Source organism: Euphorbia lathyris, chromosome 3 (assembly GCF_963576675.1).
Source record: "Euphorbia lathyris chromosome 3, ddEupLath1.1, whole genome shotgun sequence".
Lineage (NCBI taxonomy): Eukaryota > Viridiplantae > Streptophyta > Magnoliopsida > Malpighiales > Euphorbiaceae > Euphorbia > Euphorbia lathyris.
This window is the reverse complement of record NC_088912.1, coordinates 12,662,744-12,688,237: the sequence shown is the minus strand read 5'-3', so window position 1 is coordinate 12,688,237 and position 25,494 is coordinate 12,662,744. Positions and strand designations below refer to the sequence as shown.

Below are 25,494 nucleotides of genomic sequence, written 5' to 3'. Positions count from 1 at the left end.
CTTTTGGGAGTAGGGCTGTAAACGAGCCGAGCCGAGCCGAGCCAAGCTTTGACCTACTTGAGCTCCGTTCGGCAGTTTCTTATCAAGCTCTAGCTGAGCTTCGAGCTTGGTTCGATCTCAATATGTTATTGGAGCTCGGCTCGTTTAGCAGCTTGATTATTCACGAGCTCGCGAGGTGGTCATTTATTTTTCTACAATATGTTTAAAACGAGTTAAGTGAAAATATAAAAACAAAACTTGAAACAAATCCATAGTGGATTTAATATACTTCATGATGGCTTAATAAAACACACGATACAACTCATGTTGTTGTTTATTCATCCTCACTTGCATATTTATAAAGGACAAAAAAATTCTTGCATTTGAAAGTAGGAGATGTGGGATGGATTTTTTTACTAAAGGACAATTTCTTTTTTGCCCTCGGAAGCATGCGCACACTATCTTCACATCCCACATCGGAAATTGTAAAAACTGAAACAATGAGAATAAGAAAGAACCCGAAAGTTTGAAAATTGGTTCACAACTAAGGCCTTGTTCAGTTTTACAAAACATTTTGTAGGCTAGCTCTTCAATTTTCACCAAGAAAAACAAGATCTACCAAAGATGACCATAAGAAATGAATATTTGACATTTATAATTGAAAAGGTTTCTAATTAGATGTAGTTATTTAGAACAAAAGGTTTCTTTGGTAACATTTAAATATATTGCTACTGATGGGCTGGTTTTGAGACAAAAAAGGCAGTCTAATTTGTCAAACCAAAAGGAAGTATCTCAACAAACAATATCTCAACAAACAATATCTAACTAACCCTAGGATTTGGCAAGGGTTCCCAAAAAGTATGGGATATGGTACAAACCGAATATGATCAGCCAGAGAATGAGGAGGAATTAAATTTAAAGAAATCAGAGAAGAATGACCAACAAACATTCTCTCTCATCCATGTGTGTCTGGATGAGATTATATTCATGAAAAGTTCTCTGCAACAACATTGAGGGATGGATGGAAGAATCTTGAAAATTATGAGAAACTGAAGATGAAGAAGTCAAAGACAATTGATGAGTTCTTTAATAGAACCTTAGTAACTGTGAATCAGTTGAAGAGATGTGGAGAAATGATGGAGGATGTTCTTGAAAGAAGATATGACAGAGAATGAACGAATTGAAACACACTCAATCACTTTATATTCCTTTCTATTATTGTGAACAAAGGCCTAACTCACCCCAAAATGTACCTCAAAGGGTGAGGATTGCCTCACATATTTAAGGAGCCATATAGCTTCCTCATTTAGCAATGTGGGATGTTTAACACGCCCCCCTCACGCCCAATTCATTTGGTGCGTGACGCTAATATCAGCGGGAGCCCCAACATTGAACCATGGCTCTGATACCATGTGAACAAAGGCCTAACTCACCCCAAAAGGTACCTCAAAGGGTGAGGATTGCCTCACATATTTAAGGAGCCATATAGCTTCCTCATTTAGCAATGTGGGATGTTTAACAATTATCTCATTTAACTCTCTACCTCATTGACTGCCAATCTCCCAAACAAAAGCTTACAACAATAAAAGAGAGCGAGATAAAAATGAGCAAAACTATAATTTGATTCAATTTCATACAACTCAGTCAATTTTTAAAGTGATTTAACAAGTACCAATTGCTAATACAGCAATTAAACAACCCTAAACCAGACATGAAGTTGTAACCTTTAATTCGATTAATACCAAATTTATTTGTGTGCAAAAGCTTCCTCTTTACATCTAATGCATATCAAAATAAAGCCAATGAAACTAAATCAGATACAAAAGTACCTAATTCAAAAAAGCACCAGCAGAAACACAAATCAAACATTAAAATTCACATAATCAAAACAAATACATCACACTTAGAGAAGTCAAAGAAATGAAATTGAACGCAATAAAATTACTGTAGTTACATTGAACAAAAACTGAGACATCCTAAAAACCCTAAATTACTGTAGTTACACTGAACTAAAGGAGACATCATGAAAACCCTAAATCAAACATAACAGCGAACTAACATCAAATTAGGTTATCAAAGGAAAAGCTAAGAATTTGTGAACTTGGTAACAGCCTTGGTACATTGTGATACGGCATGCCTAGCCAATTCTCGAGGCAAAACAAGTCTAGCGGCCGTCTCGATCTCCCGAGAGGTAATTGTCGGCTTCTTGTTGTACATAGCCAGACGAGAAGATTCCTGAGCCAGGTTCTGGAAGATATCATTGATGAAGCTGTTCATAATCCCCATAGCCTTGCTCGAGATTCCGATATCAGGATGAACCTGCTTCAGAACCTTGGAGATGTACATCTTGTAACTCTCAACGCTCTTCTTGGATGGCTTCTTCTTCTTGTCAGCAGCTCCACTTTCCTTGGACAATTTCTTCCCTGCTCTCTGCTTTTTCTCTGCCGGTGCTTTCTCAGCGTTCTTCTCCTCTGCCGGTTTCTTCTCTGCCGGCTTCTTTTCTGCTGCCTTAGGTGCCATTGGAAATAGTGAAGAGACTAAAGAGGGATGATAGGACCGAGGGAAAAAAAAATATGTCAGCGAGTTGGGTAAGTTTGAGAATAAAGAATGTACATATATAAGATAGAGAGATGAGATATGATTCGCTGGATAAGTGAGGCAAAAATTGATGACTTGGATAACTTAATGACCGTGGATTGGGAAAGGACAATATTGAACGGTTTTTATTTTCTAAGGCCAAGGAGCTTTTTAATTTTTGAGTTATTCAATTTTTTTATTTCTTTTTGAAATACTGAGTTATTCAATAAAAACCATTAACCGTTAAGATATAAAACAAAAACCATTACAAATTTAACCAATTCAAAATTTAATAAATCATCCATCTAATAGACGTTAGGAATAAAATTGCTTCATTTTAAACTTTAGGAATAAAATTGCCTGTGACCGTCAACATTAGGGTATTTTTGCATCTTATTATCCCTTTATATTTTCTTCTTTTTACAGTTAATAACCAATTGAAAGTATAAAATTGGTCTAAAAACTTCAACTGCCCTCCCGATCTTGTCCAATTGCATTCAACAACCCCCTATTTCTTAATTAAATTTGTTGGATACATAAAATGGGAGACACACTCAACGAATTAAAGCAGTCGCTGAAACAACCTCTTCATGCATTGAGGCCAACTGAAGTTGCGCACAACTTTAACTTATCAACAGTCACAGTCTTTGTTAACATGTCAGCAGGATTCTTACTTCCAAGAATCCTATCGAGCATAAAAACTCCATCTTCTAATGCTGATCTAATAAAATGGTATCGCACCTGAATGTGCTTTGTTCTTCCATGAAAAGTTGGATTCTTTGCTAAGTGAATAGCACTTTGACTGTCGCAATGTAAAATATTTGTCTCATGTTTCTGTCCCAACTCTTCAAGAAATGATTGTAACCAAATCATCTCCTATTGCTAGCTTCCGTAATAGCAACATACTCTGCTTTTGTAGTTGATAGTGCAACTATCTTCTGTAGTTTTGAGAACCAACTCACAGTTGTGGCACCAAGTGTGAAAACACCACCAAAAGTACTTTTTCTGCTATCTAAATCACGAGCCATATCTGCATCTTTGTAACCTTGCAGACCTATATCTGATTTTTTGAAACCTAGACAATAATCAGAAGTACCTTACAAGTACCTCAAAATCCATTTCAATGCTTCCCAATGTTGTTTCCGTGGTTTACTCATGTACCTGCTCACAACTCCCACTGCATGGGCTAAATCTGGCCTTGTGCCTACCATAACATACATACATGAGACTTCTAATAGTGGAGAATTAACATGTCATCTACATACAATAACAAAATTATGTAATGACTTCCAATTTTTTTAATATAACAGCTTGACATCTCAAGAAACCATTGTCAATCATAAAACCCTCAAACTTCTTATACCACTATCTCGGAGCTTGTTTAAGCCCATAAAGGTTTTTCTGCAGTTCGCACACCATCGTCTCATGGCCATGCACTACGAAACCCTATGGTTGCTTCATGTAAATCTCTTCCCCTAGTTCACCATGAAAAAATGTTGTCTTCACATCCATTTGTTCCAGGTACAGATCTTCTTTTGCTACAAGAGAAAACACAAGTCTGATTATGTTCAGCTTCACCACTGGAGCAAAGATTTCTTTGAAGTCAACATCTTCCTTTTGCTGATATCCTTTTACAAGCTTTGTACCTTGTAGAACCATCATGTTCTTCTTTCAACCGAAATAACCATCTGTTTTGTAAGACTTTCTTTCCTCGTGGTAGTTCTGTCAACTTCCACGTATGATTAGACAACAGAAAATTGATTTCTTTCATGGCTAACTCCCACTTCCTAGAATCATCCACCCGCACTGCCTCATCAAAGGTTTCTGGCTCACCTTTGTCAGTCAATGAGATGTAATTAAGTGCAGGAGAATACCTCTGAGATTGTCTGATGGTTCTAGAAGATCTTCTTAAGGTAACCTCAGGAGTATGTGGCTCCTCTTCTATGATCATTTCTTCATTTTCTTACCTTGGCATACTAACTTGAATTTCATGGAGAATTATTTCTGACTTTTTAACTTTAGAATCAGTTTGTACAGCTTCTGCCAAGCTGTCCTTGTACAAGACTTGTTCATTGAAGATCACATCCTTACTCCTTATGATCTTTTGATTTTCGTTATCCTAAAAACAATTACCAAACTCAATTTCATTATAGCCAATGAAATAACACTTCTTGGATTTAGGGTTAAGCTTAGACCTATCTGCAGAATCCACATGAATGTAAGATAAACAACCAAACACTTTCAGAAAAGAAAGGTTTACCTTTTTCCCACTCCATACTTCCTCCGGTATCTTGAAATCAAACGGGCTTGAGGGACCATTGTTTATCAAGTAAGCTGCAATGTTAAGTGCATCTGCCCAAAAGTATTTTGGTAAACCTGCATGCAACCTTGAGGTGTGCCTGGAATAATTTTCTCCATCTTGATGCCCATTTGTGCACAATACTTCTTGAATTCACTATTTTCATATTCTCCACCATTATCAGATCTCAGGCACTTCACCTTCAAATTCGTCTCATTTTCTACTAGAGCTTTCCATTTCCCGAAGGTATCAAACACATCAGACTTATTTTTGAAAAAGTTAACCCATACCTTTTTGCTTGAGTCATCTATGAATGTAACACAATATTTAGAGCCTCCAAGGGATGGCACAAGAGATGGCCCCAAACGTCTGTATGAACCAGCTCCAACTTTGTTTCTCTAGGCTTTCTTCCACCATTCAAGAAACTCACTTTTTTCTATTTGCCAAAAATGCAGCTTTCACATATGCAATGTTCTACACCTTTTAAGTCAGGGAGTTTATCTTTTGATATCATCAACTTCATTCCTTTCTCACTCATGTGACCAAGTCTACAGTGCCATAGACTTCAGTTTACACCTGCATCAATAGCTGCCAAAGTATCATTACAATTAGTGGTCATGTACAAAGTACCAGTTTTATTACCTCGAGCAATAACGATTGCTCCTTTGCTGACTTTCCAAGATCCATTATTAAAAAATGCACACTGTGACATGCTTCATCAAGCTGTCCAACTGAAATAAGATTCTTTGTTAACCTAGGCACATGTCTTACTTGGTTGATTTTCCACACCGTTCCATTTTTTAACTTCAAATGAACATCACCTATTCCGGCTATCTCCAACGGCCCACCATCTGCGAGATACACCTTCCCGTAGTTTCCAACTAAATAGTTCTCTATGATTTCACGGTTTGATATCGAATGAAAAGAAGCACCTGAGTCTAATAGCTAAGACTCAATGGAACAATCAAGAGATAAAAGTAAGGCATCTTGTACCTCATCAGCTACAACATTTGCCGCTTTCTTATTGTCTTCCTGCTTTGGAAGTCTGCATTTAGCCTTTATATGTCCGGGGTTTCCACAAATTACAGCACTCCAATTTCCATCCATTTCTTGATTTGGATCTACCATTCCTTGACTTCGATTTACCTCGTCCTCGGTTAGAATTTCTTTCATTGCTTCTACCTCTATTTTCAACATTTAATGCAGAACTTGTCGATGTACCTACACCGGAATCAATCCTTCGCACTTCATCAGCAAGAATTCGATCCCTGACATCACTAAATGAAAAATTTCCCTTGCCAACAGAATTACTAATTGCATCCCTCTTAGGCTCCCAACTATTAGGTAATAAAGCCAAAAGAATTAAAGCATGTACCTCATCATCAAAGATAATATCAACAGACGTTAGTTGAGTAACAATGGTATTGAACTCGTTTATATGTTCTGCAACTGAGGCGCTATCACCCATTCTTAAATTGAATAACTTTTTCATCAGATGTACCTTATTATTTACAGAAGGCTTCTTGTACATATCTGATAAAAGTCTCATCATTTCGGCTGTTGACTTGGTTTCTGCTATGTTATGAGTGACATTCCATGTTAGCGTCAATCTGATTACGCCAAACACTTGTAGATCGAGAAGTTCCCAAATCCTCTTGGCTCATGTCTGCTGGTTTCACTTCTGAAAGCCGCAAGTACAGCTTTTTGCTATACAGATAGTCTATAATCTGTAAGCTCCAAAATGAAAAGTCAGTTCCATCAAACTTGCTTATTCAAGAACTTATTCAATCTAACCATACCATTGTCCAAACCAGATTGCTCTGATACCAAATTCCTCTTCTAGGACACAACGGCACAACGCAGAAATAAAACACGAAATACATGAAATAAACAAATAAGAAAGAACACAATAATTTTACAAGGTTCACGGGTTAATTACATACATGGTGTACAACCTTTACCTATTTTCACACTTTGGTGTATAACCTTTGATTTTGCACACTAAAGTGTACAACCTTTTGGTAACCTCCCACTAAAATGTATAGCAGGTAATTATGACCGGTCAACTCGAAGTCAACGCGCCACATCAACAATTTGACCACTCCAAAAGTAAAAAATTAACACCTATTATGAAATTACTAAAATAACCTCATCCCCTTTTTTGAACTCATCTCTCCCACTCTCTTCCTTTCTCTCACTAAATCCTTTCTCCCTCTAACTCATCTCTCTCTCCACAACTTTCAAATAATGGAACAGGTAGAAACCAAAATCATGGTGGGTTTTTTCAATTTCCAGTAACTCTTTTCTAATCAGTTCTCACTGGCTTCAAGTTCTTCTCACTGAAAAGTTCTTCAACGATTGTATAATTCACGAAGAAGCTAAGAAGAACCAGATAGAAAATTATGTTTGGACTGTTGTATCAGTATTTGCCCTCAGTCTCTTTCTCCTCACACCTCTCACCACCTCTTGCAGGTGTTCTTCCTTCATTTCTCAAAATTCAAATTCAAAATTTGTTCGTAATTTCTGATAATTTGGTGTTAATTTTACTGTTTCAGATAAGAAGATATGTTTATCATGAATTATGAGAAGGAATTCCAGGAGCAGAAGCAGAAGGATCGGGATTAAACTTCTCGGATCTAGACCTAAATAGCTCACATAGAAGAGAGAACCTCCCTTGTTTGTTTCTGAAGTTTCATGAGTTATTAAAGCAGCTACACCGGTAGAAGACGAGCCAAGTTGAGGAGTACTGTAGAATCAGAGGTGATGATGTTGAGATGCGTCATCTGATTTCCGACGAGCAAGAAGCGTGAAGAAGATGTTCACGGAGGCTTCCGGCTATCATCAAAGGCAGTAGCGATTAAGTGGTGCCTAGCTAATTGAGGATGGTGCGGATGATTCTGTGCAACGACGATAGTAAGAAGACGTTCACGGAGGCAAGAAGCGCAGTCACCGACAGTTGTAGTGAGGTCAGCGGGGTGCTTTTTACACCTCATTGAACGGAAAACCTAGGTGGAGATATTGTGGTGGCGGCGGCGGAGGAGTCAGATCAACGCCGGAGTAAAAACACGACCAGATCCATGAACTAGAGTTAGGGAGAAAAAGAAATAAATTTCAACTGTTAAGAGTGAAGAAGATGAGGAGGGGAAAGAATAGGGGTAAAATGGAATTAATTTTTTTAATAATTTGTGGTTCCTATTTTTTTAAATGTATGGGATAAAAAATGGTGATGTGGCGCGTTGACTTCGAGTTGACCGGTCACAATTACCTGTTATACACTTTAGTGGGAGGTTACCAAAAAGTTGTACACTTTATTGTGCAACTAAAATCAAAGGTTATACACCAAAGTGTGAAAATAGGTAAATGTTGTACATATCACCATAAAAACTGTGGCTAATCCTTGGAGCTACTGCAAGAAGCTCTTTGCACTATAGGAGAATGGAGTACAAGTACTACAACACTCAATCACTCACTCACAACCCAAAACCCAAGTACACCCTACTCAATTTTGATCATACACAATTTGCACAAGTGTGCAGAGTGAGAATTCCGGTAATACTTCTAAGCAAAGACTCACAACTCATTTTCTCCAGAAATATGGAGCCTCTATTTATAGGAAATAAAGAAGCATACCAAAGGGTGTAATGCTTCGTCAACTCTACCTTCAATTAATATGTTGTAGAGATCAAGATAACCTTTTATCTTCTTGACTAGGTTCAAAGCATAACCCCTTCATCTTCTTGACATTATGGTTTTATTTAATATGCACATAAAAATATACATACTCCAATTCCCAACATCTATTTCCTATCGACACTTTATACATCAATTTTAATTATGGATTATGATGGAATCAAGGGATGGAATTAGGATGGAATTAGGAGGAGGTAAACTTGATTCACTCAAATAAATTGCGGTCAGTCTCCATATTTATATTAGAGTTGAGTCGATGTGTTGAGTTCTAGAACTAATAATATTATGGTTATTGTTTAAATGTGTTTTAATTTTTAATATTTGAGATTAATTAATTTGTGAAATCTCAGCCTTTGAAAATTTATTGATAAAAAGGAGAGGATCTAAATCCATTATTAGTAGGTGATTTGGGTATCTTTAGGTAGACAGGTGGTGAAGAAGTTTTGCCATGAGAAGACAGATGTGGAGTAGTGTGGATATTTATAAATTCATGCAGTGAGACATGTACATGTGATGAGCACATACATTATAATGGAAAATGTGGAGTGCTCTGGATAAGTTTAGAAACAACATTAAGGCTATATAAAGCCCTAGACTGTATCTTGTACAACAACTCTAAATCTAATACTCTTTCATATTTCTCTCTTCAGTTGATTTCTTTTTATTGTTTAGGAGGAAATACATTCCTCATACAAATCTTAGTCTTTCTCTTTAGTTTTTGCATTCAGCAATGTTCATTTATATTTGCTGTCTGCTATCTTTTTCTTAGAAAATGTTTTATTGCAGTAGTTATAGGAGAGAATTGTGATAATAATGGTAACAATCTGTTGGGGGTTAATAGGGGTGGCAATGGGGAGGGGATTATCCGAAAACCGTGGGTATCCGAACCGACGGGGATGGGGAAAAACCGTAAAAATTGGGGATGGGGATGGGGACGGGGAAATTTTTTTCCCCGAAATCTAAATGGGGATGGGGATGGGGATTGCTATATCCGCCCCGTGGGGATCACCGCCCCGTTACCGTGTAAATTCCCGTAGGGATCCCCGAATAAAATTATTAATTTTAATTTCTAACTATTATTTTTATATCAATGTATCATATAAATTAGTAAGAGGATGACATAATATATACACGGACTTTCATATATATATATATATATATATATATATATATATATATATATATATAATAGGAAAAATATTAAACTTTACTTGATCATACATTGGATTCTTCTAACTCATATCAAATTTTATGTTTATGGTTTGTGATTGTTTAGATTCTTCTAACTCGGATTTGTGATTTAAATTCTTCTAACTCATATTAGACTTTACACAGAGTATTATTAGGTTTACCATTTTATATTTTAAATTCTTCTAGCTCACATAGATTTGTGATTTAAATTCTGCCACAGGTATTATTAATTTTAATTGGGTTTATTTTGTTTTGAGAACTAGCTAATTTCAACGGAATATAATTAGTTTATTTAAATTAGGTTTATTTTAATTGTCGATTACAAATAGTGCTATTAATTTATTGGGTATGGGGATTCCCCGAAACCGTACCGAAACCGTATGGGGAGGGGATGGGGATGAAAAAAATCCCCGAATCACTTAATGGGGATTCCCCGAAACCGTCCCGTAAACATTTGGGGACGGAGTGGTAATTGCATAACCGTCCCCGCCCCGCACCGTTGCCACCCCTAGGGGTTAATTAGGTTTTTGTATTTTAGCATAGGTTATAATTTTTAGTCTATAGTTATTTTATTTTAATTAAATTCATTTTGCAATCAAATAAAAATGTGATAAAAATAGAAAATAATATCAAAAGATTATTATAAAAAGAAAATAGAAATAAAAAGAAAAGAAAAAGAAATAATAAAAATCAGGGGTAAATTTGCACCATTTTTTCAGTAACCCGTCCAGCAACTTCAACGATGAAAACGGACCCCAAAACAGCAAGATATCAGACAGCTATTATTTTTTTCAGAAAGCTCTTTCCCGAATGTCAAAAACGGAGCAAAACGGAGCTAAAACGAAGCCGGTAGAATTTTTCAAAGAGAAGTAGTGCAGAAAAACGGGTTTGAACTTGTCTTGACATCCTAGGACATATTCAACGGCATTACCTCCATATTTCCAACTCCCCACTCACCCATTTTCTTTCTCTAACTCATGGGAAGGTAGTGGGATCATGTTTGAGAAAAATAAGGGCCACTAACATGGGATTTGTTGCTCAAAATCCTATAAATAGAGCTCAAATCTTTCATTCCAACCCCCACTCAAAAATCAATCAACCCCACTCAAAAATCAATCAAACACAGACAACTCAAATTTTTCTCTCAAATTCTCTGCCAAAATCAGCCTCTTTATCAATCCTTAGATTCGTAGAAATCGTTCTTTAGCATCTAATTAGTCTAAACAATGTCTCAATTCCCAGAATTAGTTCTTTAATCTTCAGTTCCTCAGAAAAGCTTTCAATTTTCAGAAACTTCAAATGCAAAATTCTCTTAGTTTAATCAACCAATTCTCAAATCGTTTTTTGCAATCTCTTAGTTAAGTCAGTAAAATCATTACCCAATCCTCGGTTCAAGCTTTCTTAGTCTAAACCAAATTTTGCCATTGTTAAGTTCTTCAAAGCTTCAGGCATTTTCCGTGAAACCAAGATCACCGAAACCCCATTTTCGAGTCATTCTTAGTTTACACATCTATTCCAAATCATATTTGGGAACTTTTTATTGATCTCAATGAATTAAAAAGACCCATAAACAAGCTTTTGGGATTTTCATCATCTAAAAATTCATCAAACAACCTTTCTGGTGAGCTGTTTTCCAAATTTTATTTAGAGTTTGTTAGTCGATCGTTTTAGCTCAAATTAATTTTAATCTCTTTATTGACATCAATTCTTCAACTCTCAATTTTTATTTCGTAAAAAACGACATCCTATAGCCTTCTAAATCGCCCCTAAAGTACCCTCTACGAAACAGAATCAAGCTTTTGGTTTTTTCAACCATCAAACAATTATTCTGTCGCCCAATTTTCAATAATTTATTCCGACTCATTTAGTCGATCTTTTTCTGAAATTCCAGTTCTAAATCCTTCCTTCGCACACTAACTTTAGATATTAGCTCAAGTCCCTGAACTCTCCGAATTACCTCAAATTCGCCCAGCACTACCCGGACAACGCAACATCTCCCGAAATTGAGCCAGAAAGTCCTAAGAAATCACTGTTTTTGGTCCACAAAGTACTGCTGATTTATTAGCTTGGTGGTAAATTTCTGCCTAAGTCCCTGAACTCTCCGAACTGCTCCGAATTCGCCCAGTATTACACGGACAACGCAACAGCTCCCGAGCCGATTTTCCAGAGTTCCAATCCTCAATTTCACGCATCCCAACGACATCAAAGAGATCGGTTAATTTCATTTCATCCCGTACATATTTGTTTTTGTGATTTATTTGCATTTCTAGCTTTAAAGTTATTATTTCTTTTTAAGTTGTAATTTTCATGCTTTATTATTATTTGTAATACAAAAAAAAACATTGAAAAATATTTACAAAATCAATAAAAATATAAAAGAAAATTAAAAAATTTATATCTTTGTGTTGTTTTATTGTCTTTATTTTAGTACTTATCTTAAAAAATTGTTTTTCCGACCGACCTGTCAAGTAACGTCGGGGTCCAAGACCGTTGTTTTTATTTTCAGTCCTTGTAACGGTCATCATTCGCTTTTCGTTTAGAATTCAAGTAATTTAGGCGCATTTTTTTTATTTACTTTATTCAATTACCATTTTACCCTTTGAGAATTAGCTTCTCTGGCAGGCCCGCATTATTTTTACCATTTTTAATCCCCGCAAACGCGTATGAAGGTTGAAAATTGGGATATTTCGAAAATATTGCCAACAATTTTTGGCACGCCCAGTGGGACCTAAAAACGTTTTTTTATTAGTACCAAAACTACAGTTTCTTATGTTTTACCAAAATTTTAATAACTTTTTGTGAATACCGATTTTATTTACTAAGTGTTTTTTTTTGTGGTATTTTTTGCTTTGATATTCTGTTTTGGCAATTTATTTCCAAACTTTTCTAATACCATTTGTTGTTTAAGATGCCACCAAGGAAAAATACAGGTCGAGAACTACCCATTCCGGAGTCTGATGAAAATCAGAATAGGGGTCAAGATGAAAACGTTGACGCAAATGCACCCGAGGGTTATGTTGCCGAGACCGTGAGCCACTTGGAAGATATTCATGGGACGTCAATGCCACAACCGGACTTCAACGCATTTTTTACGAGACAAGAGGCCCACATCCGCAACATGGAAAGGCTTGTAGCCGAGATGTCGCAAAATGTTAAAGCTCAAACTGAGATGATGCAACCTTAGAGACAACCCAATTTGGAAAACAGGATTAATAATCTCACCGATGAGATGAATAGAATCCCAGATAGGTGTGCTGAAATTTATGCTAAAAATTTGAATTCTCACAATGTTTCAGATAACATAAGGGAAGGCACTCCCCAAGGCTACCGATATAGGCCACCGTCTAGTCGGGAGGAAAACATGAGATTCAATGAGCGAGGAGATCGAAGAACCTCGGAACAATTTTCAATATCCCTAAATGCGCCTCATTTCAGGTCAAACATCGGACCTAATACCCACTCGGAGCACTATAGTGACATCAACGTCCGTGGTTCGGGGGGCACGTGGAGAAATCAAGACCGTGATCATACCCGGGAATCTACTCGTGAGAATTCTCGTGATAATAACAACGTATCTCGTGTTTCAGGTGTGAGGAGCGAAATCTGTAATGAAGCGGAGGATAGGCAACGTATTCGGAACATCGTGCAAGAAATTTATGGACCTACGGTCCGTGAAATATACCGTCCGGAGTTTCAGAAAGCCTACCCAAGGGAATACGACCAACAATACCCATTTCCTCACCATTTTAGAATTCTAGATTTTTCTTTATTTTCATGTGAAAATGGACAATCTACCATCGAGCACGTTGCCCGATTTTCATTCCAATGCAGCGGGATTAGTGCGGAGCAAGACTTCGATATGCTTCGTTTGCGTTTATTCCCCGGATCACTAACTGGACCAGCTTTCACATGGTATACGACATTACAACCTGAATCCGTCAGAAGCTGGGGTCGCATGGAACAATTATTTCATGCTCAGTTCTATCGAACTGAGCCCGAGGTATGTGTCACCGAACTATCTCGTATGGTTCAGCGTTCAGGTGAGTCCGTTGAAAGTTTTATTAATCGTTTCAAGAAAATGAGGCATAGATGTCGAGTTAATATTCCTAAAATAGAATTTGTTAAAATTGCTCAACGTGGTTTAGAGTTTGAAAATAGGAAGAAATTCCAGGGTATTGATTTTTGTGATTATTACGAACTTGTTGCTAAAGTGTCAGAATATGAAGAATTAATGGGTGAGGATAATCGTAGGAAGAAAAACTCTATAGGTAGTTACCATCAGGATATAGAAACCAATGAGGCACATGAGGTAGCTATAGCCGAAATAACTAGAACATGATCCCGCGTTTGTCCAATGCTAGCAAAAATTCCAAAAGCTCCCGAAGTGTTTAGACGAAATACAAATGTGCAATACACATTTGATGTTTCTAAAACCGAGAAACTTTTTGACTATTTGTTAAGAAGGTTTTATCACCTTACCACATGGACACATCATTCCATCGAGAGATGACACCAGTGGAAAAACTTATTGTAAATATCATGATAGTTGGAGCCACGACATACAATCTTGCTTTGTTTTTAAGAATGCGGTGCAGGATAGAATAAACAAAGGCGTGCTTAAATTTCCTGAAAAGAAAGAGAGCATGTTGATTGATAAGGATCCATTTCCGGCCGCTACAATGATAAATGCAACGTCCATCGAGATGCCACCTCCTAAGCGTAATGTCCATAGCAACACCTCGAGTCAGAGAAAAGGGCGCCCCGACCATCCAAAGAAAAAACAAATTTGGGTACCAAAAGGCACCTTTCAACCCATCGAGGAGAAGGAAGAAAAGCCTTGGAGAAAGCAAAAGCCGAAGGATAAAAATGGCACAAACCAAGGCCAGTCGCGTTTCGTCACTCCACCAGCGCAAGTTCCCCTCGAAAAATGGTTCGTCAACCGACATAAAAAATTTCCACAACCTCTCTCAAAAAAATGCAAAAATAAGAATAAGAAAGAGAGAGGCAGAAAAAAGAAGGAAAAGTGAAATGGAGTTGTCTAGTGTCGATTCTAGCAACGTTTCGAAAGAAAAAATAAAAGAAAAGGAAAATGTGAAAATTCGCGTTGGAGATTTCATTATCCAAGCTAGGTGTGTTGCTACTTCTTTAATTTTACCAATAAATTTTAGAAAAAAAGATCCAAACGAGGAGGTACACGAGATTCAAGAAGACCGGCGAAGTGGAGTTACAACAAAAGCTTCATCGGAAGATCGGATGAAGCGGGTTTATTTTGACAAACCCACTCTAAAGATGACACGACACATTAAGCCATTATACGTCAAAGCACACGTTGATGGCAAGCCTTTATCGAGAGTTCTAGTTGATAATGGATCAGCCGTTAATATTATGTCATTAAAGATGGCACTAGCTCTCGGGAAATCCGTAGGCGATATAATGACCTTAGAAATTTCTGTCTCGGCTTTTACTGGCGAAATTGCTAAAACCTATGGTGTTTTACCTGTGCAACTTACCGTCGGTAATCAGACCACAACTTCGGCATTCTTTATAGTCAATTCAACGACGAGTTACCAAGCATTGCTTGGACGAGATTAGATCCACTCCAACTCGTGTATTCCGTCATCCTTGCACCAACTTTTATTACGTTGGAAAGGAAACGACATCGAGGTGATTAAGGCAAATGAAAAACCATTTGAGACACATTTGGATATGGTGGAGTCTCAATTATACGAAGATAGCATTGGCCCAATCAAAATCAAGACCAAAGGCAAGAAAAAGTCAAACACCATTGTGCCTTACCGTAGGCCGATTGGCAATGAGCCTCTCATCGAAAAGGTTCAATGATTCTGTCACATCCGAAGGACAAAGCGGTGGCATCAGCCGCTATAGAAAATATAAGGATGCGATAAGGTACGAGGTGCCTTTTATTTTTTGTTTTGTTTTATTTTTGCATCATTTTACATTTTAGTTTTTCTTTTAAGCTGTTAATTAGCATCATTGATATTTTTTAGCATGCTTAGAGATAATAAAGTATTCTAAAAAAAAAAAAAATAGAAGCGTAAAAAAAATGAAATGACAAAAGACATAAACGAAAAGAAAAATAAAAATAAAGAAAAACAATAAAAGTCCATTTACATGTCAAAAAAAAAAGAATAAAAAAAGTTGTGAGAGATAAAAAAAAGCAATCGCTACAAAGAAGCTCGGTGTAGCCTTTTTCACCTGATCCACCGTCCACTCGCTCAGTTTTGTCCCCATCAAATACGAGACAACAACATGTGCAACACTGATAGCATCCAAGCTCGAAGACATCGGGGGGCAGGTTCCGTCATGTACGATATATCCATATCATCAAATGGATTCTCAACTCCAAGCTCAAGAGGTTCAAGACGGATATTACCCAATCATGATTCTTGTGAAAAAGAAGTGACAATTCAATTTATTTCCGCCAGTCAGTAGCTCAAAGAAGTTTATTAACAATGGAAGTGAAGTCGCGAATTCATAGACGGAGTTAAACAAATTTCAGCTTCAACAAATCGGTACTGACGGGTAAAGAAAAATAAAAATAAATAAAAGACTTATTTTATGTGCAAAATTCATTTTCAAATCTTTTACACATAAAATAGGGGGGCAATTGTTGGGGGCTAATTAAATTTTTGTATTTTAGCATAGGTTATAATTTTTAGTCTATAGTTATTTTATTTTAATTAAATTCATTTTGCAATCAAATAAAAATGTGATAAAAATAGAAAATAATATCAAAAGATTATTATAAAAAGAAAATAGAAATAAAAAGAAAAGAAAAAGAAGTAATAAAAATCAGGGGTAAATTTGCACCATTTTTTCAGTAACCCGTCCAGCAACTTCAACGATGAAAACGGACTCCGAAACAGCAAGATATCAGACAACTATTATTTGTTTCAGAAAGCTCGGGATGTTAGCTTTCCGGAATGTCAAAAACGGAGCAAAACGGAGCTAAAACGAAGCCAGTAGAATTTTTCAAAGAGAAGTAGTGCAGAAAAACGGGTTTGAACTTGTCTTCACATACCAGGACATATTCAACGGCATTACCTCCATATTTCCAACTCCCCACTCACCCATTTTCTTTCTCTAACTCATGGGAAGGTAGTGGGATCATGTTTGAGAAAAATAAGGGCCACTAACATGGGATTTGTTGCTCAAAATCCTATAAATAGAGCTCAAATCTTTAATTCCAACCCCCACTCAAAAATCAATCAACCCCACTCAAAAATCAATCAAACACAGACAACTCAAATTTTTCTCTCAAATTCTCTGCCAAAGTCGGCATCTTTATCAATCCTTAGATTCGTAGAAATCGTTCTTTAGCATCTAATTAGTCTAAACAAGGTCGCAATTCCCAGAATTAGTTCTTTAATCTTCAGTTCCTCAGAAAAGCTTTCAATTTTCAGAAACTTCAAATCCAAAATTCTCTTAGTTTAATCAAATCGTTTTTTTGCAATCTCGTCAGTAAAATCATTACCCAATCCTCGGTTCAAGCTTTCTTAGTCTAAACCAAATTTTGCCATTGTTAAGTTCTTCAAAGCTTCAAGCATTTCCCGTGAAACCAAGATCACCGAAACCCCATTTTCGAGTCATTCTTAAAAAGACCCAGAAACAAGCTTTTGGGTTTTTCATCATTGAAAAATTCATCAAACAACCTTTCTGGTGAGCTGTTTTCCAAATTTTATTTAGAGTTCGTTAGTCGATCGTTTTAGCCCAAATTAATTTTAATGTCTTTATTTACATCAATTCTTCAACTCTCAATTTTTATTTCGTAAAAAACGACATCCTATAGCCTTCTAAATCGCCTCTAAAGTACCCTCCACGAAACAGAATCAAGCTTTTGGTTTTTTCAACCATCATACAATTATTCTGTCGTCCAATTTTCAATAATTTATTCCGACTAATTTAGTCGATCTTTTTGTGAAATTCCAGTTCTAAATCCTTCCTTCGCACACTAACTTTAGATATTAGCCTTCGTCTCGCTATAATCCGACCTCTACAGCTCCCGAAATTGAGTCCTAAAGTCCCACAAAAGCATCAATTTAGTCCCATTTTGTTGTTGACTTGGTGGTAAATTTCTGCTCAAGTCCCTGAACTCTCCGAATTACTTCAAATTCGCCCAGCACTACCCGGACAACGCAACAGCTCCCGAAATTGAGCCAGAAAGTCCTAAGAAATCACTGTTTTTGGTCCACAAAGTACTGCTGATTTATTAGCTTGGTGGTAAATTTCTGTCTAAGTCCCTGAACTCTCCGAACTGCTCCGAATTCGCCCAGTATTACCCGGACAACGCAACAGCTCTCGAGCCGATTTTCCAGAGTTCTAATCCTCAATTTCACGCATCCCAATGACATCAAAGAGATCGGTTAATTTTATTTCATCCCGTACATATTTGTTTTTGTGATTTATTTGCGTTTCTATCTTTAAAGTTATTATTTCTTTTTAAGTTGTAATTTTCATGCTTTATTATTATTTGTAATACAAAAAAAAACCTTGAAAAATATTTACAAAATCAATAAAAATATAAAAGAAAATTAAAAAATTTATATCTTTGTGTTGTTTTATTATCTTTATTTTAGTACTTATCTTAAAAAATTGTTTTTCCGACCGACCTCTCAAGTAACGTCGGGACCCAAGACCGTTGTTTTTATTTTCAGTCCTTGTAACGGTCGTCAATCGCTTTTTGTTTAGAATTCAAGTAATTTAGGCGCATTTTATTTATTTACTTTATTCAATTACCATTTTACCCTTTGAGAATTAGCTTCTCTGGCACGCCCGTATTATTTTTACCATTTTTAATCCCCGCAAACGCGTATCAAGGTTGAAAATTGGGATATTTCAAAAATATCGCCAACAATTTTTGGCACGCCCAGTGGGACCTAAAAACGTTTTTTTTATTAGTACCAAAACTACGGTTTCTTAAGTTTTACCAAAATTTTAATAACTTTTTGTGAATACCGATTTTATTTACTAAGTGTTTTTTTATGGTATTTTTGGCTTTGATATTCTGTTTTGGCAATTTATTTCCAAACTTTTCTAATACCATATGTTGTTTAAGATGCCACCAAGGAAAAATACAGGTCGAGAACTACCCATACCGGAGTCTGATGAAAATCAGAATGGGGGTCAAGATGAAAACGTTGACGCAAATGCACCCGAGGGTTATGTTGCCGAGACCGTGAGCCACTTGGAAGATATTCATCGGACGATTTTACCCCTAAAGTTGATAATTTGGGTGAATTTCAGACACTATTATAAAACATAAATATTTTTGTGATATCATTACTTTAATGTGCAGTACAGTCTTAGTCACTAATTAAGAAATATGAAATTTTCACAAATGAAATTCAGACTTAGTTGTTTTCTCTTCTTTTCTCTATTGTAATATTTGCTTCGTGAAATATTATTTGGTAGTGTTCGAGGACGTAGGAAGTATTGGCCTAACCTCTCAATTAGGAAGGTCGCAGCTCCTTTTTGTTAATTAGATTTCAGAACTTTTGCTTTGAAAATTTATAAAAGGGATAGGGTTTAAAAACACTCCTAACGTTTATAGTAAGAGCAATTTTACTCATAACATCTAAAATGATGCAATTTGCCCCTTAAGGTTGAAAGCAAAGAGTAATTTTACTCCTAACTTTGACAAGTTGGGTCAATTGAAAAAATTATTTATCAAATTATTTTCTCGGTCATAAATCTTGTCATCTACACTTAAACGTGTTCGTTATTTTATCACTCATTAGCAACAGATCACAAATATATGATTAAACAATGATTTTTTTAAATAAAAATTTTAAAAATAAATTGTATTTTGTACGAGTTAGACAAAAAAAAATTCAAATATTTTACCAAATTCCAAAATATTCATCTTCAATTGTATTATTAAATTACAAAAACATTAAATCTTTTTTTTAGAATCAACTTACATTGGTGCAGAATAATGAACAAATATGTCTAATAATAATGTTTGAACTTGATCCAATTTGCTAAATTCAGTAGTAAAATTGCTATTGACTCTTAATGTTATGGATAAAATTGCCCTATTTTAGACGTTAAGGGTAAAATTGCCCCTCCCTTGTACGAGTATTTTATAAATCCTTTGAACTTGGTCCAAAAAACCAATTGTCATCCGAAATATTAAGAATGTCTCATCATTGGATTTACATTCCAAGTAAAAAGTAAAACTAAAATTGACATACAAAAATGTATTACTTAGATAACACATGATTTTTTATATACCCACTTTGAATGTAATTTGGTGAGTGCATATGTAAACTGTAAAATCAAGGTAAAATTTGGGCACAGAAATTTATGAAATCACCACCATGTATTAGATTCTCTTATAAGTTTATATAAGTGTCATACCTCCTTATTGACATCATCAACATCATCAACATTCGTAGAAGATATCGAAACCATTTTGCTATTTTGAGAGAGAGAGAGTGATCATGGTTGGTCTTGAATAGTGGTGTTCATTAAGCTGCAAATTTATAAAGGTAAATTTGGTATTCATTTTTATTTTTATAAAATCAAAACACATGTAGATCTCTATATATCCTGACTGAATAAGAAAAAACCTCTATAGATTTAAAAATCTATGGCTTCCCCATTATTGCAAAATGCTGCAACAGAAGTTGGGTATAGCTCTTCTTCAATTTGATTGAGATTTTATCGATATTTAGTTTAATGAAATTTCATAGTTCATTAAAATTGTATCAACAGTTTTCACTAGCCCAGTTTTACTGCAAACACCAATTAACTACCCAAGTGTTACATTTACTACCCATCTTGCCAGTGATGGAAGCTACAGGGACTTAATGTCCTCTTTACGAAGAGAGTTAGACAGTGGCTCTAAAAGCCATGATATCCCAATACTGCGAAAGTCAACAGAAATCACAAAAGCTAATCAGTATCTTCTGGTAAATCTGATAAATTACGAATCCAAGTTCAATGTTACATTAGCAATAACTGTTGTTAATGTATATGTGATTGGGTTTAAATCCGGCAGCAATTCCTTCTTCTTAAGTGATGCTCCTTCTGATGCAACAAGTCTCCTCTTTCATGGAACAAAGCCACAAAAACTAACAGTCAGTACCAATTATAACATTTTGGGAGATAGATCGACAGTTGGACTAGGAATCGGACCATTAAGAAAAGCAATTGATACACTTTATAGCTTCAATGGTGCGGTTACCCCTGCTTTTAAAAACAGTCTTCTTATTGTTATACAAATGGTTGCAGAAGCTGGAAGATTCAAATACATACAGAGACAGATAGAGAATGGCTTAGTAGAGGGGTATAAGCCGAAAAGCGACACTATTAGTCTCGAAAACTCATGGGCTGCTCTTTCTACACAAATCCAACTATCTGGTACCAGTGGAAATTTTAAAACACCAGTCACATTGGAATATGCTAACGGTACTAAATACAATGTATTGACTGTTGCACAAGTTAAACCAGATATTTCAATCTTGCTCTGCAAATGATCTGGAAGAACAGTTGGACAAGAAAGATTTGGGGAAATCTTTGTTGAAAAAGCTGTGGAAAAGTTGCTGCCAGTGCTCTAAAAATGCTTCAGTTCTAGCTAAAAAGGCTGTGATTGTAATTATAAATAAGGTATCAGCATTTTCTGTATGTTTGCTAAGAGTTTGTGTGATTTTAACAATAAAGAAGGTCTCAGCATTTACCGTATATTTGCTCAGTGTCTCAGCATTTACGGTATATTTGCTCGGTGTTTGTGTGCTTCCTTTAGTTTTATGTTCATTAATTAATAATAAATAGCTAACCAAATCTATATTCTTCATCTTGTCCTTTATTACACTACTCAATTACCTACACTCAATTCAGCCGTAGAAGTTCTCCAACAAAAAGAGTAAGCTCAGTCACAATTTTTCTTGTATTTAAAATATTTTTGGCCTTAATTCGAGAATAATTTAAACTCTTCGACTCTCTTTATTTAAAATTGGTCCTATTTAATTTTTGCACGTGCATGCGAAAATAGAATGTTCCTTTCACATTGCTGTTGAGACTAAAAAGTAATGGAAAGTGAATTTTATTTTTTGAGGAAAATACTTCAACTTACTAATTAAAAGGATCGAGATCCTTAGAAATGGCAGCTGTTAGCCAGCTTGGAATAATAAAAGAATCAAACTCATTAGCATTGGAAAGGGTATGTCGTGCAACAGCATGTGCAACCCTATTCGCTGAACGAGGAGAGAAAGACACCAAACAGTGGGGTCAATTAGAAAGTAGGAAATGACAATCATGAGTGTCGCAACCGGGATTTTTCCGGGCGCGTGCGCCGGGGCGTTAAAATTTAACTAGTTAATAATTTTACGTTTTTTAGACTAGTTTTTAGAGTCGCCACCAATCAAAATTAAGGCGTGATTGGACGCCGGAATTAGATATATTTTAATGGATAAGGGGGTCTGCGAAATAGAGATTTTAAGTTCGTTTGTCGGTTACGTGTAGGGAAGAAAACTTTGAGTAATCACCCTACCCCGCCCAAAATTGGTACTAAAAGATGTGATTTTTTTGGCATTAAACTTATTTGATTTATTCGATTCATTTCTCTTTTATATATATATTTTTATAATAAAGGCGTATGGGTTTGGACCATTTAATTTGAGTTAGTTACATTTTGACTACTTTCATACCCCAATAGCATAGGCGTATAAATCGGAGCCATTTCATTAATTTTAATTTTAATTTTGACCGGTTCCATACCTCTATAACATAAAGGTATGGATTGAGCCGTTTTATTTTAATTAACTTGATTTTGACCGCTTTCATACCCCTATAGCATAGACGTATGAATTGAGTCGTTTAATTTTATTTTGGTTCATTTCATACCTCTATGACATAGAGGTACGAATTGAACCGTTCTAAATTATTTATTTATTTTGACCGACTTTATACCCCTATAACATAGACGTATAAAGTAAGTCGTCTCATTTCGATAATTTGATTTTAACCGCTTTCATACCCCTATAGCATAGACGTATGAATTGAGCCGTTTTTGTTATTAATTTGGATCGATTTTAAATTTCTTAACAATTTCAAAACCTTTATTTGATTTGTTTTTTTAGCTTTCATCATTTTTATAATTTTATCCAACCATTAATTGAGCTATATAAAAAAAAATTTCATTTTCTGCTGCAACTACTAGTTTGTCCCAAACAAATTATTTAAAAAAAAGGATCAAGTAATAAACTTAAACGAATTCGTGGACTAAATTTAATTCAATCCAAAGCCCACTTGCCTAACATTTTGAGTCTCATTTTCTCATATAGGATTCACCTTAATCTTTTAAACCTAACCCCCAAATTATAACTCTCCTTCCTATTTTCCAGCCACTTTTCTTCTTCATCCAGGGCCGAAAAACCTAGAGCTCTTACCCATGGCGTCTGCTCTTTGGACGGCGACGGCGCGGATTAACAGTGGGTTCCTCTTGAACGGTGATGGTGATTCTAACGACGCCTACCCCTCCTAGTGGTCGCCGTTCTACTCTCTCTCTCTCTCTCGTTTAAATCGGTGCCTGGTACTCTTATGATCTGAACATGCAGGCTCCTCGGAAATCAACCGTGGTTCCCAGAGGTATAAGTTCCTATCTGTCCGATTTCTATATCCCTGTTCTTTATTTCCTCTTATGCTTTCTGATTTCTCTTTTTTCTTTTCCTAGAATTCGCTTAGATTTGGTTGTGTTTTAAGAATCTGTTTCGTTGTTAGTGATTTTCATGGTTGATTTCTATTTGTTTATTTGATTTCATTTCTTTTAATCTAGCTTTCTTTTTGTGAATGCTAGGACCTGGACAGATTCATCAACTGAAAAGAAAAACCCAAAGGGCCTGATTGCGGTCACCATTTGAATGGCTCGCGCATCGTTCTCTAGATGACTCGCTGATTTCAAGTGCTACCGTCTGTTTGATACGGTTCCTTTTCCATCTAATTTAAAGCATACAATTTGGGATATTAAGTCCTTTGTTCGTCTGTGAAAGCAAATTGACAGCAGGATGATATTTAAATAGAATTTTATGTTTACCATTGGGATAGTTTTAGGCTTGGAAATTTGACTGTGGCAGATTGCTTGCACACTTCTGTATGCTTTTGTGGGATGATATTTTTGCAATGGAAATTAGTAATTAATATGCTAAATTTCTGTGGCTCATATATGATTCATTAGGGGTATTTTTTGACTTTCCTTAAGTCCGAATATGGTGAGGGGATTTGAGTTGTAAGTGTAAAATAGATAGTTAACATTTGGTTCAGGATTACATCAGTAGCTAAAAGTTTTCATTTCATATTAGATAAGACATGAATCTGTAAAATGTATTGTTGGTGTTTTGAATGCACAGTTGGAGGACTTAAAATGATGCGAAAGAATATAGCATATCCTTCCATTCATTTACCGTCCTCCTAAAAGAGAAAACTTAGTTTGTCCCTATAGCATAGGGACTCCCCAAAATCCTCTATACTGTGTTTCTTAATGACAATACAGATGATTTAAAGACCTTCTGAGCGAAGTTGGTTTGTTCCTATAGCATAGGAACTCCCCAAAAATCCTCAGAGGACAATACAAATGAAATGATAGAAAAGTCGGTTTATCCCTATAGCATAGGCACTCCCCAAAGCTCCTCTACCATGTGTTTTCTTAGTGATAGGTGATGGACTAATGTTACAGAGACTTAGATTTGTATATAAAAGAAGAAATTTTACCTGAAGACAAGAGAACAAACGCAGTCCGTCCCTTGTTTCTTTTGTCTGTGACCCCTTTTTTACTCAAGGACCGCTTGTGTTCCCCGCCTTCTTCTTTCTATTGTTTTTTCTGTTTGATGAATCCGGTTGGATTCTCTGCCTGGTTATTGCTGATATTGTTTTTTATTTGATAATTCTGGCTGAATTCTCTCCTTCGTTATTACTGGCCTTGCTTATTGATGTTGAAAACGCCTTCGTTTGACAGGGTTTTGAAGTTTTAAGAAGTAAAGATGATGAAGATGAAGAAGAAAAATAGGAAGGTCTACATTGGAGAAGTGTCCAAAAATCCTCCTGTTGCAGTTTAATAAGAAGTGAAGAGGTCCAGATCCAGAGGAAAGAACCTGAAGTTCCCCCTCGAAGTCCCCTTTTGCTGTCTGTTCTTGGCTCTAATAGAGAGCCAACAGATTCGTTCTAGTGGCGTGGCTCTCTATTAATTTGTACAACAAAGCTTATTCAGTGGCCAAGTGGTGGCCAAGCAACGTGGTGTGGCATCTGTTTGCCCACCAAGATCTATTCATTTTATTGTATTTTAGGTTGTATTTGTGATGTGTTTATTGGTTGTATGGATCCTGGATCTTAAGGGCCTATTAGAATGGGTTTGGGGCCGGTTGGGATTTCATTTGTAATTGCTGAAATTTATTAATAAAAATCATATTTTTCTATTTCCTTTTTATTCTTTTTGTTTTCCTCTATTTTATTTTGAAACTCAATTATGTTTTTATTACTTGATCAAGGGTTCACAACCAAAAATTAATTATTATAACTAGTCTACACATGTCTACATTTTTAATATAACCCTGTAAAATAAAATACAATATTATTTCAAACATACCTAGTTAAACACATAAGTAACATTTTTTTAAAAATTAATAATTGATTTTATCTTTATGATATAAACATTTAGCTAATTTTACGAACTATACGAATATAATTTTCCTTTTTGTAAAATGTAATTAAGAACAATTTATAACAAAATATAGGTACTAAAT

The 25,494-nt window shown here is 35.8% G+C and overlaps 1 protein-coding gene and 1 long non-coding RNA gene across 4 annotated transcripts; one reads left to right on the top strand and one right to left on the bottom strand.

The window, feature by feature from the left end:
* Positions 1 to 1,861: 1,861 nt before the first annotated feature.
* LOC136223994 (histone H2B-like) lies at positions 1,862 to 24,717 on the bottom strand. 3 transcript variants are annotated; one of them, XR_010686245.1, is made up of 3 exons: positions 24,467 to 24,717; positions 20,117 to 20,231; positions 15,869 to 16,142 (listed from the first exon to the last, which is right to left on the bottom strand). XR_010686245.1 is itself a non-coding variant. In XM_066012196.1 (2 exons), the coding sequence occupies exon 2, from the start codon at positions 2,497 to 2,499 to the stop codon at positions 2,065 to 2,067; it is 435 nt and encodes a 144-aa protein (XP_065868268.1). In that variant the 5' UTR covers positions 2,500 to 2,516; positions 24,467 to 24,717; the 3' UTR covers positions 1,862 to 2,064. The 3 variants fall into 3 exon arrangements, 1 of the variants encoding a protein (XP_065868268.1); XM_066012196.1 differs by lacking the exons at positions 15,869 to 16,142; positions 20,117 to 20,231 and adding an exon at positions 1,862 to 2,516; XR_010686244.1 differs by lacking the exon at positions 15,869 to 16,142 and having other exon boundaries at positions 19,711 to 20,231.
* On the top strand, positions 22,985 to 25,178 carry LOC136223995 (uncharacterized). Its single transcript, XR_010686246.1, has 3 exons — positions 22,985 to 23,347; positions 23,556 to 23,682; positions 24,711 to 25,178. It is a non-coding gene; the product is annotated as an uncharacterized lncRNA (long non-coding RNA).
* Positions 25,179 to 25,494: the final 316 nt, after the last annotated feature.

Excerpts from the sequence above, each read along its gene's own strand:
- LOC136223994 (XM_066012196.1), bottom strand. The coding sequence starts at position 2,499 with ATGGCACCTAAGGCAGCAGAAAAGAAGCCGGCAGAGAAGAAACCGGCA.